This window comes from Lampris incognitus, chromosome 19 (assembly GCF_029633865.1).
Source record: "Lampris incognitus isolate fLamInc1 chromosome 19, fLamInc1.hap2, whole genome shotgun sequence".
Taxonomy (NCBI): Eukaryota; Metazoa; Chordata; class Actinopteri; order Lampriformes; family Lampridae; genus Lampris; species Lampris incognitus.
Genome location: NC_079229.1, coordinates 38,897,349 through 38,914,848, shown reverse-complemented (window position 1 = coordinate 38,914,848; position 17,500 = coordinate 38,897,349). Strand labels below are relative to the sequence as shown.

At 43.1% G+C, this 17,500-nt stretch overlaps 1 protein-coding gene across 1 annotated transcript in view; it reads right to left on the bottom strand.

Annotated features, from left to right (window-relative positions):
• lama1 (laminin, alpha 1) overlaps positions 1–17,500 on the bottom strand; it is a 208,739-nt gene that overhangs the window by 9,433 nt on the left and 181,806 nt on the right. The window contains 2 exon segments of the mRNA XM_056299265.1: positions 3,506–3,653; positions 4,999–5,151. Of these exon segments, the coding sequence (XP_056155240.1) occupies positions 3,506–3,653; positions 4,999–5,151 (301 nt within the window).

Here is a 17,500-nt window from a genome sequence, read left to right as displayed (position 1 = left end):
CATACTGACACACAGGACATGGTAACAATATACTGACACACAGGACATGGTAACAACATACTGACACACATGACATGGTAACAACATACTGACACACAGGACATGGTAACAACATACTGACACACAGGACATGGTAACAACACACTGACACACAGGACATGGTAACAACATACTGACACACATGACATGGTAACAACATACTGACACACAGGACATGGTAACAACATACTGACACACATGACATGGTAACAACATACTGACACACAGGACATGGTAACAACATACTGACACACAGGACACGGTAACAACGTACTGACACACAGGACACGGTAACAACATACTGACACACAGGACATGGTAACAACATACTGACACACAGGACATGGTAACAACATACTGACACACAGGACATGGTAACAACATACTGACACACAGGACATGGTAACAACATACTGACACACATGACATGGTAACAACATACTGACACACAGGACATGGTAACAACATACTGACACACAGGACATGGTAACAACATACTGACACACATGACATGGTAACAACATACTGACACACAGGACATGGTAACAATATACTGACACACAGGACATGGTAACAACATACTGACACACATGACATGGTAACAACATACTGACACACATGACATGGTAACAACATACTGACACACAGGACATGGTAACAACATACTGACACACAGGACATGGTAACAATATACTGACACACAGGACATGGTAACAACATACTGACACACAGGACACGGTAACAACATACTGACACACAGGACATGGTAACAATATACTGACACACAGGACATGGTAACAACATACTGACACACATGACATGGTAACAACATACTGACACACATGACATGGTAACAACGTACTGACACACAGGACATGGTAACAATATACTGACACACAGGACATGGTAACAACGTACTGACACACAGGACACGGTAACAACATACTGACACACAGGACACGGTAACAACATACTGACACACAGGACACGGTAACAACATACTGACACACAGGACATGGTAACAACATACTGACACACAGGACATGGTAACAACATACTGACACACAGGACATGGTAACAACATACTGACACACAGGACATGGTAACAACATACTGACACACAGGACATGGTAACAATATACTGACACACAGGACATGGTAACAACATACTGACACACAGGACATGGTAACAATATACTGACACACAGGACATGGTAACAACATACTGACACACAGGACACGGTAACAACGTACTGACACACAGGACATGGTAACAACATACTGACACACAGGACATGGTAACAACATACTGACACACAGGACACGGTAACAACATACTGACACACAGGACATGGTAACAATATACTGACACACAGGACATGGTAACAACATACTGACACACATGACATGGTAACAACATACTGACACACATGACATGGTAACAACGTACTGACACACAGGACATGGTAACAATATACTGACACACAGGACATGGTAACAACGTACTGACACACAGGACACGGTAACAACATACTGACACACAGGACACGGTAACAACATACTGACACACAGGACACGGTAACAACATACTGACACACAGGACATGGTAACAACATACTGACACACAGGACATGGTAACAACATACTGACACACAGGACATGGTAACAACATACTGACACACAGGACATGGTAACAACATACTGACACACAGGACATGGTAACAATATACTGACACACAGGACATGGTAACAACATACTGACACACAGGACATGGTAACAATATACTGACACACAGGACATGGTAACAACATACTGACACACAGGACACGGTAACAACGTACTGACACACAGGACATGGTAACAACATACTGACACACAGGACATGGTAACAACATACTGACACACATGACATGGTAACAACATACTGACACACAGGACATGGTAACAACATACTGACACACATGACATGGTAGCAACATACTGACACACAGGACATGGTAACAACATACTGACACACATGACATGGTAACAACATACTGACACACATGACATGGTAACAACATACTGACACACAGGACATGGTAACAATATACTGACACACAGGACATGGTAACAACATACTGACACACATGACATGGTAACAACGTACTGACACACAGGACATGGTAACAACGTACTGACACACAGGACATGGTAACAACATACTGACACACAGGACATGGTAACAACATACTGACACACAGGACATGGTAACAACATACTGACACACAGGACATGGTAACAACGTACTGACACACAGGACATGGTAACAACATACTGACACACAGGACATGGTAACAACGTACTGACACACAGGACACGGTAACAACATACTGACACACAGGACACGGTAACAACATACTGACACACAGGACATGGTAACAACATACTGACACACAGGACATGGTAACAACATACTGACACACAGGACATGGTAACAACATACTGACACACAGGACATGGTAACAACGTACTGACACACAGGACATGGTAACAACATACTGACACACAGGACATGGTAACAATATACTGACACACAGGACATGGTAACAACATACTGACACACAGGACATGGTAACAATATACTGACACACAGGACATGGTAACAACATACTGACACACAGGACACGGTAACAACATACTGACACACAGGACACGGTAACAATATACTGACACACAGGACACGGTAACAACATACTGACACACAGGACATGGTAACAATATACTGACACACAGGACATGGTAACAATATACTGACACACAGGACATGGTAACAACATACTGACACACAGGACATGGTAACAATATACTGACACACAGGACATGGTAACAATATACTGACACACAGGACATGGTAACAACATACTGACACACAGGACACGGTAACAACATACTGACACACAGGACATGGTAACAACATACTGACACACAGGACATGGTAACAACATACTGACACACAGGACATGGTAACAACATACTGACACACATGACACGGTAACAACATACTGACACACAGGACATGGTAACAACATACTGACACACATGACACGGTAACAACATACTGACACACAGGACATGGTAACAACATACTGACACACATGACACGGTAACAACATACTGACACACAGGACATGGTAACAACATACTGACACACATGACACGGTAACAACGTACTGACACACAGGACATGGTAACAACATACTGACACACAGGACATGGTAACAACATACTGACACACAGGACATGGTAACAACATACTGACACACATGACACGGTAACAACATACTGACACACAGGACATGGTAACAACATACTGACACACAGGACACGGTAACAACATACTGACACACAGGACATGGTAACAACATACTGACACACATGACACGGTAACAACGTACTGACACACAGGACATGGTAACAACGTACTGAGCGCAGCATATCCTGTGCCATGGAAGTAACTTCCTGGTTGCTGTTGGCTGAAACAGGAAGCAGTGTTTTGCTCAGAGGTCGGGCTCGTCAGTCTGACACCATTGACACTCAATGCCTGGACACAGCCTGCTACACTGTGACTCGCCTGCACACACACACACACACACACACACACACACACACACACACACACACACACACACACACACACACACACACACACACACACACACACAGAATAAGACAGGACCATCATGATGAATTGTCCTTAAATGTCCTGGTGACATTTTACACTACTAACACAATACTCACACACATGGGACACACAACAGCACCTGTTTGTACCATGTGTGTGTTAGACTCACGTTGCCTGTCCTCTTGGCAGTGTGTGTGTGTGTGTGTGTGTGTGTGTGTGTGTGTATACCATGTGTGTGTTAGACTCACGTTGCCTGTCCTCTTGGCAGTGTGTGTGTGTGTGTGTGTGTGTGTGTGTGTGTGTATACCATGTGTGTGTTAGACTCACGTTGCCTGTCCTCTTGGCAGTGTGTGTGTGTGTGTGTGTGTGTGTGTGTGTGTGTGTTTGTACCATGTGTGTGTTAGACTCACGTTGCCTGTCCTCTTGGCAGTGTGTGTGTGTGTGTGTGTGTGTGTGTGTGTGTGTTTGTACCATGTGTTTGTTAGACTCACGTTGCCTGTCCTCTTGGCAGTGTGTGTGTGTGTGTGTGTGTGTGTGTGTGTATACCATGTGTGTGTTAGACTCACGTTGCCTGTCCTCTTGGCAGTGTGTGTGTGTGTGTGTGTGTGTGTGTGTATACCATGTGTGTGTTAGACTCACGTTGCCTGTCCTCTTGGCAGTGTGTGTGTGTGTGTGTGTGTGTGTGTGTGTGTGTGTGTGTGTGTGTGTGTGTGTATACCATGTGTGTGTTAGACTCACGTTGCCTGTCCTCTTGGCAGTGTGTGTGTGTGTGTGTGTGTATGTGTTTGTACCATGTGTGTGTTAGACTCACGTTGCCTGTCCTCTTGGCAGTGTGTGTGTGTGTGTGTGTGTGTGTGTGTGTGTATGTATACTGTGTGTGTTAGACTCACGTTGCCTGTCCTCTTGGCAGTGTGTGTGTGTGTGTGTGTGTGTGTGTGTGTGTGTGTGTGTGTGTGTGTGTGTATACTGTGTGTGTTAGACTCACGTTGCCTGTCCTCTTGGCAGTGTGTGTGTGTGTGTGTGTGTGTGTGTATACCATGTGTGTGTTAGACTCACGTTGCCTGTCCTCTTGGCAGTGTGTGTGTGTGTGTGTGTGTGTGTGTGTGTATACCATGTGTGTGTTAGACTCACGTTGCCTGTCCTCTTGGCAGTGTGTGTGTGTGTGTATGTGTTTGTACCATGTGTGTGTTAGACTCACGTTGCCTGTCCTCTTGGCAGTGTGTGTGTGTGTGTGTGTGTGTATACCATGTGTGTGTGTGTGTGTGTGTGTGTATACTGCGTGTGTTACACTCACGTTGCCTGTCCTCTTGGCAGTGTGTGTGTGTGGCAGTCCTCCCAGATAGAGTGTGTTGTCTACATTCAGCTGGTTTCCTCTGACAGAGAGAGCTTCTGAAGACATGGAGTCCACAGAGAGAGAGAGAGAACGCCTACTGAATTCTGTACGTACCTGACAGAGAGACACAGAGAGAGACCGTGACAGAGAGACACACACACACACACACAGAAATAGAGAGAGAGAGAGAGAGAGAGAGAGAGAGAGTGTGAGTAGGGGTGTGAGATAGGGCTGCAGTCTCAGCCCCACCCTGTTTAACATTTATATTGATGAACTGGCAACATCTCTAGAACAATCAGATACCCCTGGTCTCACCCTCTCTGACACACCAATTAAATGCCTACTTTTGCAGATAATCTAATATTACTAGCGCCATCTAAGGAGGCATTACAACAGCAACTGGATCATCTGCAAAACTTCTGTCAGACCTGGGTTCTTACAGTTCATCTGAAACAGACTAGAACTATGGTCTTCCAGAAACGACCCAGGTGTCAGGGAAACCCAAATAGGTTCTTACTAGGCTCCACTGACACAGAACACACACACAGCTACACATGTCTGGGACTAATAATTACCTCTACAGGACAATTCAATCTCACTATTAAAGATGTCAGAGACAAGGGAAGAAGGGCTTTCTATACGATTAAAAAGTCTTCAAACATAGACATACCTGTTAGAACATGGCTCAAAATATTCAAATCTATAACTGAACCAATGTTACTATATGGTAGTGAAATGTGGGGTCCTCTTGTAAATCAAGACTTTGAAAAATGGGACAAACACCCAATCGAAACCCTGCACACTGAGATTTGCAAGAGCATTCTCAGAGTACACAGGAACAAGCCCAACAATGGATGCAGAGCAGAACCGGGCCAGTTTCCCCTGTTAATAACGATGCACAAAAGAGCAATCACATTCTACCAACACCGAAAAGCAAGTGACCCCAACTCCTACCATCACAAAGCTCTCAGTTACCAAGAGGAGAACAAAGAGAGGAGTCCCCTCAGCCAGCTGGTCCTGAGGCTCAGCTCAGCCAACAGCACAAGTCATCAGGACAACCTTCACACAATCTGGCCCAACCACATTATAGCTAAAGAACAAGAAAATTACATTAACCACTGCACAACTATCACAAAAACTCAAAGCAAACTTCAATGTTATGTGGCTCTAAACAGACGGTACACGATGGCAGACTACTGACCACCAGAAACTGAGGAAGAAACTGACTGTGTACATACTCAGTGATCACAGCTTGGCCATAGAGACTGGCCGACACAGGCAGACCTGCTGCCCAGAGAAGACAGGCTGTGTCAGCTCTGTCCAGAGAGACAGGTGGAGACAGAGCAACACTTCCTGCCACAATGTAGCACATACGAAGCCTTAACAACAAAATTCTTCACAAAAAATATATGTAAATTGCAAGACTTGGACACATTGTGTGACCAGACCAACATCAAATCAAATCAAATCAATTTTATTTGTATAGCCCAATATCACAAATTACAAATTTATCTCAGTGGGCTTAACAGCAACACACATCCTGTCCTTAGACCCTCTCATCGGATAAGGAACAACTCCCTAAAAAAACCCTTTAACAGGGAGAAAAATAGGAAGAAACCTCAGGGAGAGCAACAGAGGAGGGATCTCTCTCCCAAGACGGACAGCGTGCAATGGATGTTGTGTTCACGCAACTTACATAATACAACATTGAAAGAGGATAACAGAATTATAATGGACATAACATTTATGAAGAACATGATGCACAGGATGCCAAGCAGTGTCCACATGCCAACGGAACAGTCCAGGACCCAAGCCACGCGACCACCATCATCAGTTAAAATAAAAAAAAAACTTATGTGAGGAGTGGAAGGGCAGGCAGCATCCAAATGGCGACCACCATCACCATGGAGACCTGGGAGGAGAACCGACTGCACATAAACGCAAGAGAGACTCACATGACACCATTCAAACACAGAAAAAGAGAAAGGAGAAGACATCCTTCAGAGAGAGACAAAAGACATGTTAGAGAAGAGAACAGTTTGCAATAGTCATTAGCCATAATCAATTAAGTCATCAATTAGTCATAATCTATACTCGATAATCTGGTGGGCAGAACAGTGGTTGGTAAATTCATTGAGACAGAAAACCAACCCACCGTGCAGTACAGGTTGTGAAGCACTCAATTTAAAGGCAACTAATTGTAAACTAAGGCAAAAAGATGAGTTTTAAGTTTGGATTTAAAGACTCAACAGTCTCTGGTTGTCTGATGGCAGCAGGCAGGTTATTCCACAACAATGGAGCCCGATAGGAAAAGGCCCTGCTGCCACCAGCTGACTTCTTTTTTCTTTTCTTTTATTTTTTTTATTTCTGATTTTTCCCTTTTTCTCCCAATTTAGTGGCCAATCGATCTCTATTTTAATTCAAACACCCACCCTCGTACTGCACGCGTTCGCCAACTGCATCTCTCCGGCCGGCAGTCTCGAAGGAGACGCCTGCCCACTTTCGTGACAAGGCGACTCCAGGCCGAACCACTGTTTTTTCTGACACACAGAGATGCATTCACGTGACGAACACAAACCGACTCCGCCCCCCTCCCGAAGACAGCGTTGCCAATGATTGCTGCTTCATCGGGTCCGGCCATAGTCGGATCTGACGAGACCGGGGCACGAACCCCAGTCCCCAGCGGGCAGCTGCATCGACACAAAGCCGATGCTTAGACCGCTACACCACTGCGGACCCTCCAGCTGACTTCTTTTTACTTTGGGTACACACAGGAGCCCTGTATTTTGAGAGTGAAGTGCTCGAGATGGCATGTATGGTTTAAGGAGATCAGACAGGTAGGATGGAGCAAGCCCACTTAGGATTTTATAAGTCAGCAGAAGCACTTTGTATTCTGATCTAACATGGATAGGAAGCCAATGAAGGGAGGCAAGAATTGGTGTAATATGGTCAAATTTCCTAGTTTTAGTTAGGATTCTAGCAGCAGCATTCTGAACCATCTGAAGACTTTTAGTACTAGAATGTGGCAGACCTGAGAACAGAACATTACAGTGATTAAGTCTGGATGAAACAAATGCATGTATTAGAGTCTCTGCATCATCAGCCATGGAGAGAAAAGACCGAATTTTAGCTGTGTTACGTAAATGAAAAAAGGCAGTCTTGGTGATTTCTTTAATGTGTTTATCAAAGGAAAGGCTGGGATCAAACATAACACCAAGATTTTTGGCTGCCACACTTTGTGAAACCACAGAGTTGTCGATTGTTATCATTATTTGATCAAACTGGTGTCTGTGTCTAGCAGGGTCAATGACCAGCATCTCGGTTTTATCTGAATTTAAAAGCAGAAAGTTAAGTGACATCCAGTTTTTCACAGTAGCCAAGCAGGCCTCTAAGTTAGTGATTTGAGTATGATCATCAGCCCTTATAGGCACATACAACTGAGTATCATCAGCATAGCAATGGACATTTATTCCATAATTGCGTATAATTTGGCCAAGAGGTGAAATATAAAGAGAGAAAAGTAGAGGGCCAAGAACTGAACCCTGAGGCACACCATATTTAACATCAGAAAATTTTGATATAAAATTATTATAGCAGACACAATGTGTTCTTCCAGATAAGTAGGACTTAAGCCAAGAGAGAGCTAAGCCAGAGACACCAAAATTACAATTTAATCTATCTAATAGTATACAGTGATCAATGGTGTCAAAGGCTGCACTGAGGTCCAGTAGTAGAAGCACAGAAGTGGAATCAGAGTCGATCGCCAGTAGAAGATCATTTACCACTCTGGTCAGAGCAGTTTCAGTGGAGTGACAGGGCCTGAAAGCCGACTGAAAAGGTTCATATAGATGTTTTTCTTTTATATGGGTCAAAAGTTGTTGATACACAACTCTCTCTAGTACTTAAGAGAAGAATGGAAGATTAGAGACTGGTTGATAGTCATTAACAGACTCTGGATCAAGGTGCGGTTTTTTAAGTAGAGGTTTAACCACAGCTGTCTTAAAACTGCTGGGAACAATGCCAGTAGTAAGAGATACATTAACGATGTCTAGCATTGTAGGTCCAAGAAAAGGCCAGAGGTCTTTAAAAAGTTTTGCTGGTAAGGGATCAAGTAGGCAAGCAGTTGGTTTAGAAGCTGACACGAACTTAGTCAAAGTGTCAAGAGAGATAGTCTCAAAAGCTGTAATAACTGGAACTGTCAGTGACTCATTGTGTAGATATGAATTTAGTAAGACAGGATCTGAAGGGGTAGCTGGAGTTGAAGAAGTTGACGAACTAATTTTAAGATGTTACATGTACTTGGGGAAAACAGTGTCAGCACATAGATGCAGTGAGATATGTCAGGTCGTGTCCCAGCCTGAGAGACAAGCAGCACAACACATGACAGCTGCAGTCTCCTCACAACCCATGCTCCACCTGCTGATCTACGTCTGTTTCTTTATTGTTATGGTTGTTTTATTGTTTCTTTATTGATCATTACAATGTTGTGTTGATGTTCGTTATTAGTGTTATTGTGTACCGTTCAAACTGTATTTTTGATGCTTTGGCAACATTGTTGTAAAACGTTCATGCCAATAAAGCCCTTTGAATTGAATTGAATTGAATGGAGAGAGACAGAGAGAGGGGACTCTTGGTCATTACATACACAGCTCTCTTCTTGGCAATAGCACAGTAGATTACAATATCACAGACCTAGACCACTTCTGTCTGAGAGCATTCACAGTCAGCCCCCAAACACCCTTATCTGATCATAGTACAATTACTCTATACATTAGAAAGATAGTAACAAACCCTCATGCAGCAGAACCCAATAAACTGAACTACACAAAACAACCTTATAGATGGACAAACAATAGCAAGGATGACTACCAGAAAGCAATCAGACATCAAACAATTCAATCCCAATTAGACAATTTTCTTTCCACATCATATCCCCACAACAATGACAGCCTGAATCAGGCTGTACAAGATATCAACAACATATCTGACAATGCAGCAGATTTATCCAATCTGAAAAAGCTTCAGCATCTCAGATCAAAAAGTCAGCCAATGAAAAGTGGCATGATGCAGACTGCAGGCATCTGAGGAAAACAATCAGAACTTTATCAAATCAAAAACACAGACAACCTGACCACCCTGAGCTCCGCTATCAATATTGGGAAACACTGAAATTATACAGAAGAACACACAGAACTAAAGGGAACAGTATGCACAGCAACAACTTAACGCAACTGAATAGTTCATTGACTCCAATAATTTCTTGAAAAATGGCACTCTTGAAGCAAACCACACGAGGAAGAACTGGCTATTCAAAATGGTGAAATATGGAAAAAACACGTTGAAACCTGTATAGTACTATTACACTGAATTCAGCCCAAAATGATCTCCTCAACAAGCTACAAACCCTAGAATCAACCATTAAAGACAATCAAAACTCGTTAGACTACCAAATTACCGAAGAAGAGCTGCAGGCTAAGACCCAGGCCCTACAACCAAGGAAGCCAGTGGTCCTGATGGTATTTGAAATGAAATGCTGAAATTTAGCAACCGTAAGTTCAAGCCATATTAAAATTATTCAACCTCGTTCTGAGTACTGGACATTTCCCTGACATCTGGAGCAAGGGAATTATCACACCAATCTTTAAAAATGGAAATAAATTTGACCCAAACAATTACCGAGGCATTTGTGTCAGTAGCAGCCTGGGGAAGTTATTCTGCAGCATCCTAAACAGTCGACTGCAAGACTTCCTCAGTGGTCATAATGTCCTGAGCAGAAGTGAAATCGGTTTTACATCACAACATCGAACTACAGACCATATCTATACCCTCCACACCCTCATTAATAAACATGTCCACCAAAACAAGAACAAAATTTTCTCTTGCTTTGTAGATTTCAAAAAAGCGTTTGACTCAATTTGGCACAACGGTCTAGTTCTGAAACTAATTGAAAAAGGTGTAGGGGGGAAAACACATGACATAATTAAAACAATGTATACAAATAATAAATGCGCTGTGAAAATTGCCAATGTGGAAACAGATTTTTTTTTCCCCCAAAGTAGGGGTTTGAGACAAGGCTGCAGTCCCAGCCCCACCTTGTTTAACATTTATACTGATGAACTGGCAAAATCTCTAGAACAATCAGATATCCCTGGTCTCACCCTCTCTGACACAGAAATTAAATGCCTACTTTTTGCAGATGATCTAATATTATTAGCTCAATCTGGCCAAACCACATTATAGCTAAAGAAAAAGAAAATTACATTAACCACTGGACATCTATCACAAAAACTCAAAGCAAACTTCAATGTTATGTGGCTCTAAACAGACGGTACACGATGGCAGACTATTGACCACCGTGACCGATCAGAAACTGAGAAAGGCACTGACTATGCACAGACTCAGTGATCACAGCTTGGCCATAGAGACTGGCTGACACAGGCACTTCCTGCTACAATGTAGCACATATGAAGACTTAAGAACAAAATTCTTCACAAAAATTAAATGTAAATTCCAAGACTTAGACACACTCTCTGACCAGTCCAAAAGGCAACATGTACTTGGGGAAAATAGTGTCAGCACACAGATGCAGCAAGATATGTCAGGTCATGTGACAGCCCGAGAGACAAGCAGCACAACACATGACAGCTGTAGTCTCCTCACAACCCATGCTCCACCTTCTGATCTACTTGTTTCTATATTGTTATGGCTGTGTTATTGTTTCTTTATTGATCATTACAATTTTGTGTTGATGTTCATTATTAGTGTTATTGTGTACCGTTCAAACTGTATTTTTGATGCTCAGTTCATAAAAAACACTAACACTTCACAGCATCAGGACCAGAACATCAGAATCCATCAAATTATAAATCAACAAAAACTACATTATATTACTTATTGGGACACCCAAACTAAAAATCAACATAAAATGCAATGCTACCCGGCCCTAAAAAGACAGTACACTGTGGCAGAATATCTGCACACAGTGACTGACACCAAACTGAGAACCACCTGGACGGAGTACAGACTCAGTGAGCACGGCCTGGCCGTAGAAAAAGGCTGACACAGACAAACATGGCTGCTGGCAGAAGAGAGGTTATGCTCACTCTGCGACATGGGAGAGGTGGAGACAGAGCTGCACTTCACCATCCTAAGTATAACCACATTACAAATCATTAATACCCAAACACCGAAAACATATCCATCCAAACTTCAGAAGCCTCCACGACATCAGCAAACTAGCCATCCTACTGGGAGAGGAGAAGAAAAACTAGCCATCGTACTGGGAGAGGAGAAGACAAACTAGCCATCCTACTGGGAAAGGAGAAGACAAACTAGCCATGCTACTGGGAGAGGAGAAGACAAACTAGCCATGCTACTGGGAGAGGAGAAGAAAAACTAGCCATCCTACTGGGAGAGGAGAAGACAAACTAGCCATGCTACTGGGAGAGGAGAAGACAAACTAGCCATCCTACTGGGAGAGGAGAAGAAAAACTAGCCATCGTACTGGGAGAGGAGAAGACAAACTAGCCATCCTACTGGGAGAGGGGAAGACAAACTAGCCATTCTACTGGGAGAGGAGAAGACAAACTAGCCATGCTACTGGGAGAGGAGAAGAAAAACTAGCCATCCTACTGGGAGAGGAGAAGACAAACTAGCCATGCTACTGGGAGAGGAGAAGACAAACTAGCCATCCTACTGGGAGAGGAGAAGACAAACTAGCCATCCTACTGGGAGAGGAGAAGACAAACTAGCCATCCTACTGGGAGAGGAGAAGACAAACTAGCCATGCTACTGTGAGAGGAGAAGACAAACTAGCCATCCTACTGTGAGAGGAGAAGACAAACTAGCCATCCTACTGGGAGAGGAGAAGACAAACTAGCCATCTTACTGGGAGAGGAGAAGACAAACTAGCCATGCTACTGGGAGAGGAGAAGACAAACTAGCCATCCTACTGGGAGAGGAGAAGACAAACTAGCCATCCTACTGGGAGAGGAGAAGACAAACTAGCCATCCTACTGGGAGAGGAGAAGACAAACTAGCCATGCTACTGTGAGAGGAGAAGAAAAACTAGCCATGCTACTGTGAGAGGAGAAGACAAACTAGCCATCCTACTGGGAGAGGAGAAGACAAACTAGCCATCTTACTGGGAGAGGAGAAGACAAACTAGCCATCCTACCGGGAGAGGAGAAGACAAACTAGCCATCCTACTGGGAGAGGAGAAGACAAACTAGCCATGCTACTGGGAGAGGAGAAGACAAACTAGCCATCCTACTGGGAGAGGAGAAGACAAACTAGCCATCCTACTGGGAGAGGAGAAGACAAACTAGCCATCCTACTGGGAGAGGAGAAGATGACTAGCCATCCTACTGGGAGAGGGGAAGACAAACTAGCCATCCTACTGGGAGAGGAGAAGACAAACTAGCCATCCTACTGGGAGAGAAGACAAACTAGCCATGCTACTGGGAGAGAAGACAAACTAGCCATGCTACTGGGAGAGAAGACAAACTAGCCATCCTACTGGGAGAGAAGAAGACAAACTAGCCATGCTACTGGGAGAGGAGAAGACAAACTAGCCATCCTACTGGGAGAGAAGAAGACAAGCTAGCCATGCTACTGGGAGAGGAGAAGACAAACTAGCCATGCTACTGGGAGAGGAGAAGACAAACTAGCCATGCTACTGGGAGAGGAGAAGACATACTAGCCATCCTACTGGGAGAGAAGAAGACAAACTAGCCATCCTACTGGGAGAGGAGAAGACAAACTAGCCATGCTACTGGGAGAGAAGAAGACAAACTAGCCATCCTACTGGGAGAGAAGAAGACAAACTAGCCACGCTACTGGGAGAGGAGAAGACAAACTAGCCACGCTACTGGGAGAGGAGAAGACAAACTAGCCATCCTACTGTGAGAGGAGAAGACAAACTAGCCATCCTACTGTGAGAGGAGAAGACAAACTAGCCATCCTACTGTGAGAGGAGAAGACAAACTAGCCATCCTACTGTGAGAGGAGAAGACAAACTAGCCATGCTACTGGGAGAGGAGAAGACAAACTAGCCATGCTACTGGGAGAGGAGAAGAAAAACTAGCCATCCTACTGGGAGAGAAGACAAACTAGCCATCCTACTGGGAGAGGAGAAGACAAACTAGCCATCCTACTGGGAGAGGAGAAGACAAACTAGCCATCCTACTGGAAGAGGAGAAGAAAAACTAGCCATCCTACTGGGAGAGGAGAAGAAAAACTAGCCATGCTACTGGGAGAGGAGAAGACAAACTAGCCATGCTACTGGGAGAGGAGAAGAAAAACTAGCCATCCTACTGGGAGAGGAGAAGACAAACTAGCCATCCTACTGGGAGAGGAGAAGACAAACTAGCCATCCTACTGGGAGAGGAGAAGAAAAACTAGCCATCCTACTGGGAGAGAAGACAAACTAGCCATCCTACTGGGAGAGGAGAAGAAAAACTAGCCATCCTACTGGGAGAGGAGAAGAAAAACTAGCCATGCTACTGGGAGAGGAGAAGACAAACTAGCCATGCTACTGGGAGAGGAGAAGAAAAACTAGCCATCCTACTGGGAGAGGAGAAGACAAACTAGCCATCCTACTGGGAGAGGAGAAGACAAACTAGCCATCCTACTGGGAGAGGAGAAGAAAAACTAGCCATCCTACTGGGAGAGGAGAAGACAAACTAGCCATGCTACTGGGAGAGGAGAAGAAAAACTAGCCATCCTACTGGGAGAGGAGAAGAAAAACTAGCCATCCTACTGGGAGAGGAGAAGAAAAACTAGCCATCCTACTGGGAGAGAAGACAAACTAGCCATCCTACTGGGAGAGGAGAAGACAAACTAGCCATGCTACTTGGAGAGGAGAAGACAAACTAGCCATGCTACTGGGAGAGGAGAAGAAAAACTAGCCATCCTACTGGGAGAGGAGAAGACAAACTAGCCATCCTACTGGGAGAGGAGAAGACAAACTAGCCATCCTACTGGGAGAGGAGAAGACAAACTAGCCATCCTACTGGGAGAGAAGACAAACTAGCCATTCTACTGGGAGAGGAGAAGACAAACTAGCCATCCTACTGGGAGAGGAGAAGACATGCTGCAATACACCAGCCAAATATATTGTTACATGTCACAATCTGAGGGACAGTGTGTGAGCACCCAGTCCACACACAGAGACACACACACCCGCACTCACACACATCCACCTACACACGCAGCCACACAGACAGAGAGACAGACACACACACACACACACACACACAGGTTTCTTCCTTTTCTATTTTTTGCTCTCTTCTTCGTCTTTTGCTGTGCACTGTACTGTGTTGTATACAGTGTGCTGTGTTGTGTTGTATAAAGTGTGCTGTGTTGTGTTGTATAAAGTGTACTGTACTGTGTTGTATACAGTGTGCTGTGTTGTGTTGTATAAAGTGTACTGTACTGTGTTGTATAAAGTGTGCTGTGTTGTGTTGTATAAAGTGTGCTGTGTTGTGTTGTATAAAGTGTGCTGTACTGTGTTGTATAAAGTGTACTGTACTGTGTTGTATAAAGTGTACTGTACTGTGTTGTATAAAGTGTACTGTGTTGTGTTGTATAAAGTGTACTGTACTGTGTTGTATAAAGTGTGCTGTGTTGTGTTGTATAAAGTGTGCTGTACTGTGTTGTATAAAGTGTACTGTACTGTGTTGTATAAAGTGTACTGTACTGTGTTGTATAAAGTGTGCTGTACTGTGTTGTATAAAGTGTACTGTACTGTGTTGTATAAAGTGTGCTGTGTTGTGTTGTATAAAGTGTACTGTACTGTGTTGTATAAAGTGTGCTGTGTTGTGTTGTATAAAGTGTGCTGTACTGTGTTGTATAAAGTGTGCTGTGTTGTGTTGTATAAAGTGTGCTGTACTGTGTTGTATAAAGTGTACTGTACTGTGTTGTATAAAGTGTACTGTACTGTGTTGTATAAAGTGTGCTGTACTGTGTTGTATAAAGTGTACTGTACTGTGTTGTATAAAGTGTGCTGTGTTGTGTTGTATAAAGTGTACTGTACTGTGTTGTATAAAGTGTACTGTACTGTGTTGTATAAAGTGTGCTGTGTTGTGTTGTATAAAGTGTGCTGTACTGTGTTGTATAAAGTGTGCTGTACTGTGTTGTATAAAGTGTACTGTACTGTGTTGTATAAAGTGTGCTGTACTGTGTTGTATAAAGTGTGCAGTACTGTGTTGTATAAAGTGTGCTGTACTGTGTTGTATAAAGTGTACTGTACTGTGTTGTATAAAGTGTGCTGTACTGTGTTGTATAAAGTGTGCTGTACTGTGTTGTATAAAGTGTACTGTACTGTGTTGTATAAAGTGTGCTGTACTGTGTTGTATAAAGTGTACTGTACTGTGTTGTATAAAGTGTGCTGTACTGTGTTGTATAAAGTGTGCTGTACTGTGTTGTATAAAGTGTACTGTACTGTGTTGTATAAAGTGTACTGTACTGTGTTGTATAAAGTGTGCTGTACTGTGTTGTATAAAGTGTACTGTACTGTGTTGTATAAAGTGTGCTGTACTGTGTTGTATAAAGTGTACTGTACTGTGTTGTATAAAGTGTGCTGTACTGTGTTGTATAAAGTGTGCTGTACTGTGTTGTATAAAGTGTGCTGTACTGTGTTGTATAAAGTGTGCTGTGTTGTGTTGTATAAAGTGTACTGTACTGTGTTGTATAAAGTGTGCTGTACTGTGTTGTATAAAGTGTGCTGTGTTGTGTTGTATAAAGTGTACTGTACTGTGTTGTATAAAGTGTGCTGTACTGTGTTGTATAAAGTGTGCTGTGTTGTGTTGTATAAAGTGTGCTGTACTGTGTTGTATAAAGTGTGCTGTACTGTGTTGTATAAAGTGTGCTGTGTTGTGTTGTATAAAGTGTACTGTACTGTGTTGTATAAAGTGTGCTGTAGTGTGTTGTATAAAGTGTGCTGTGTTGTGTTGTATAAAGTGTACTGTACTGTGTTGTATAAAGTGTGCTGTACTGTGTTGTATAAAGTGTGCTGTGTTGTGTTGTATAAAGTGTGCTGTACTGTGTTGTATAAAGTGTGCTGTACTGTGTTGTATAAAGTGTGCTGTGTTGTGTTGTATAAAGTGTGCTGTACTGTGTTGTATAAAGTGTGCTGTACTGTGTTGTATAAAGTGTACTGTACTGTGTTGTATAAAGTGTACTGTACTGTGTTGTATAAAGTGTACTGTACTGTGTTGTATAAAGTGTGCTGTACTGTGTTGTATAAAGTGTGCTGTGTTGTGTTGTATAAAGTGTGCTGTACTGTGTTGTATAAAGTGTACTGTACTGTGTTGTATAAAGTGTACTGTACTGTGTTTTATAAAGTGTACTGTACTGTGTTGTATAAAGTGTGCTGTACTGTGTTGTATAAAGTGTGCTGTACTGTGTTGTATAAAGTGTACTGTACTGTGTTGTATAAAGTGTGCTGTACTGTGTTGTATAA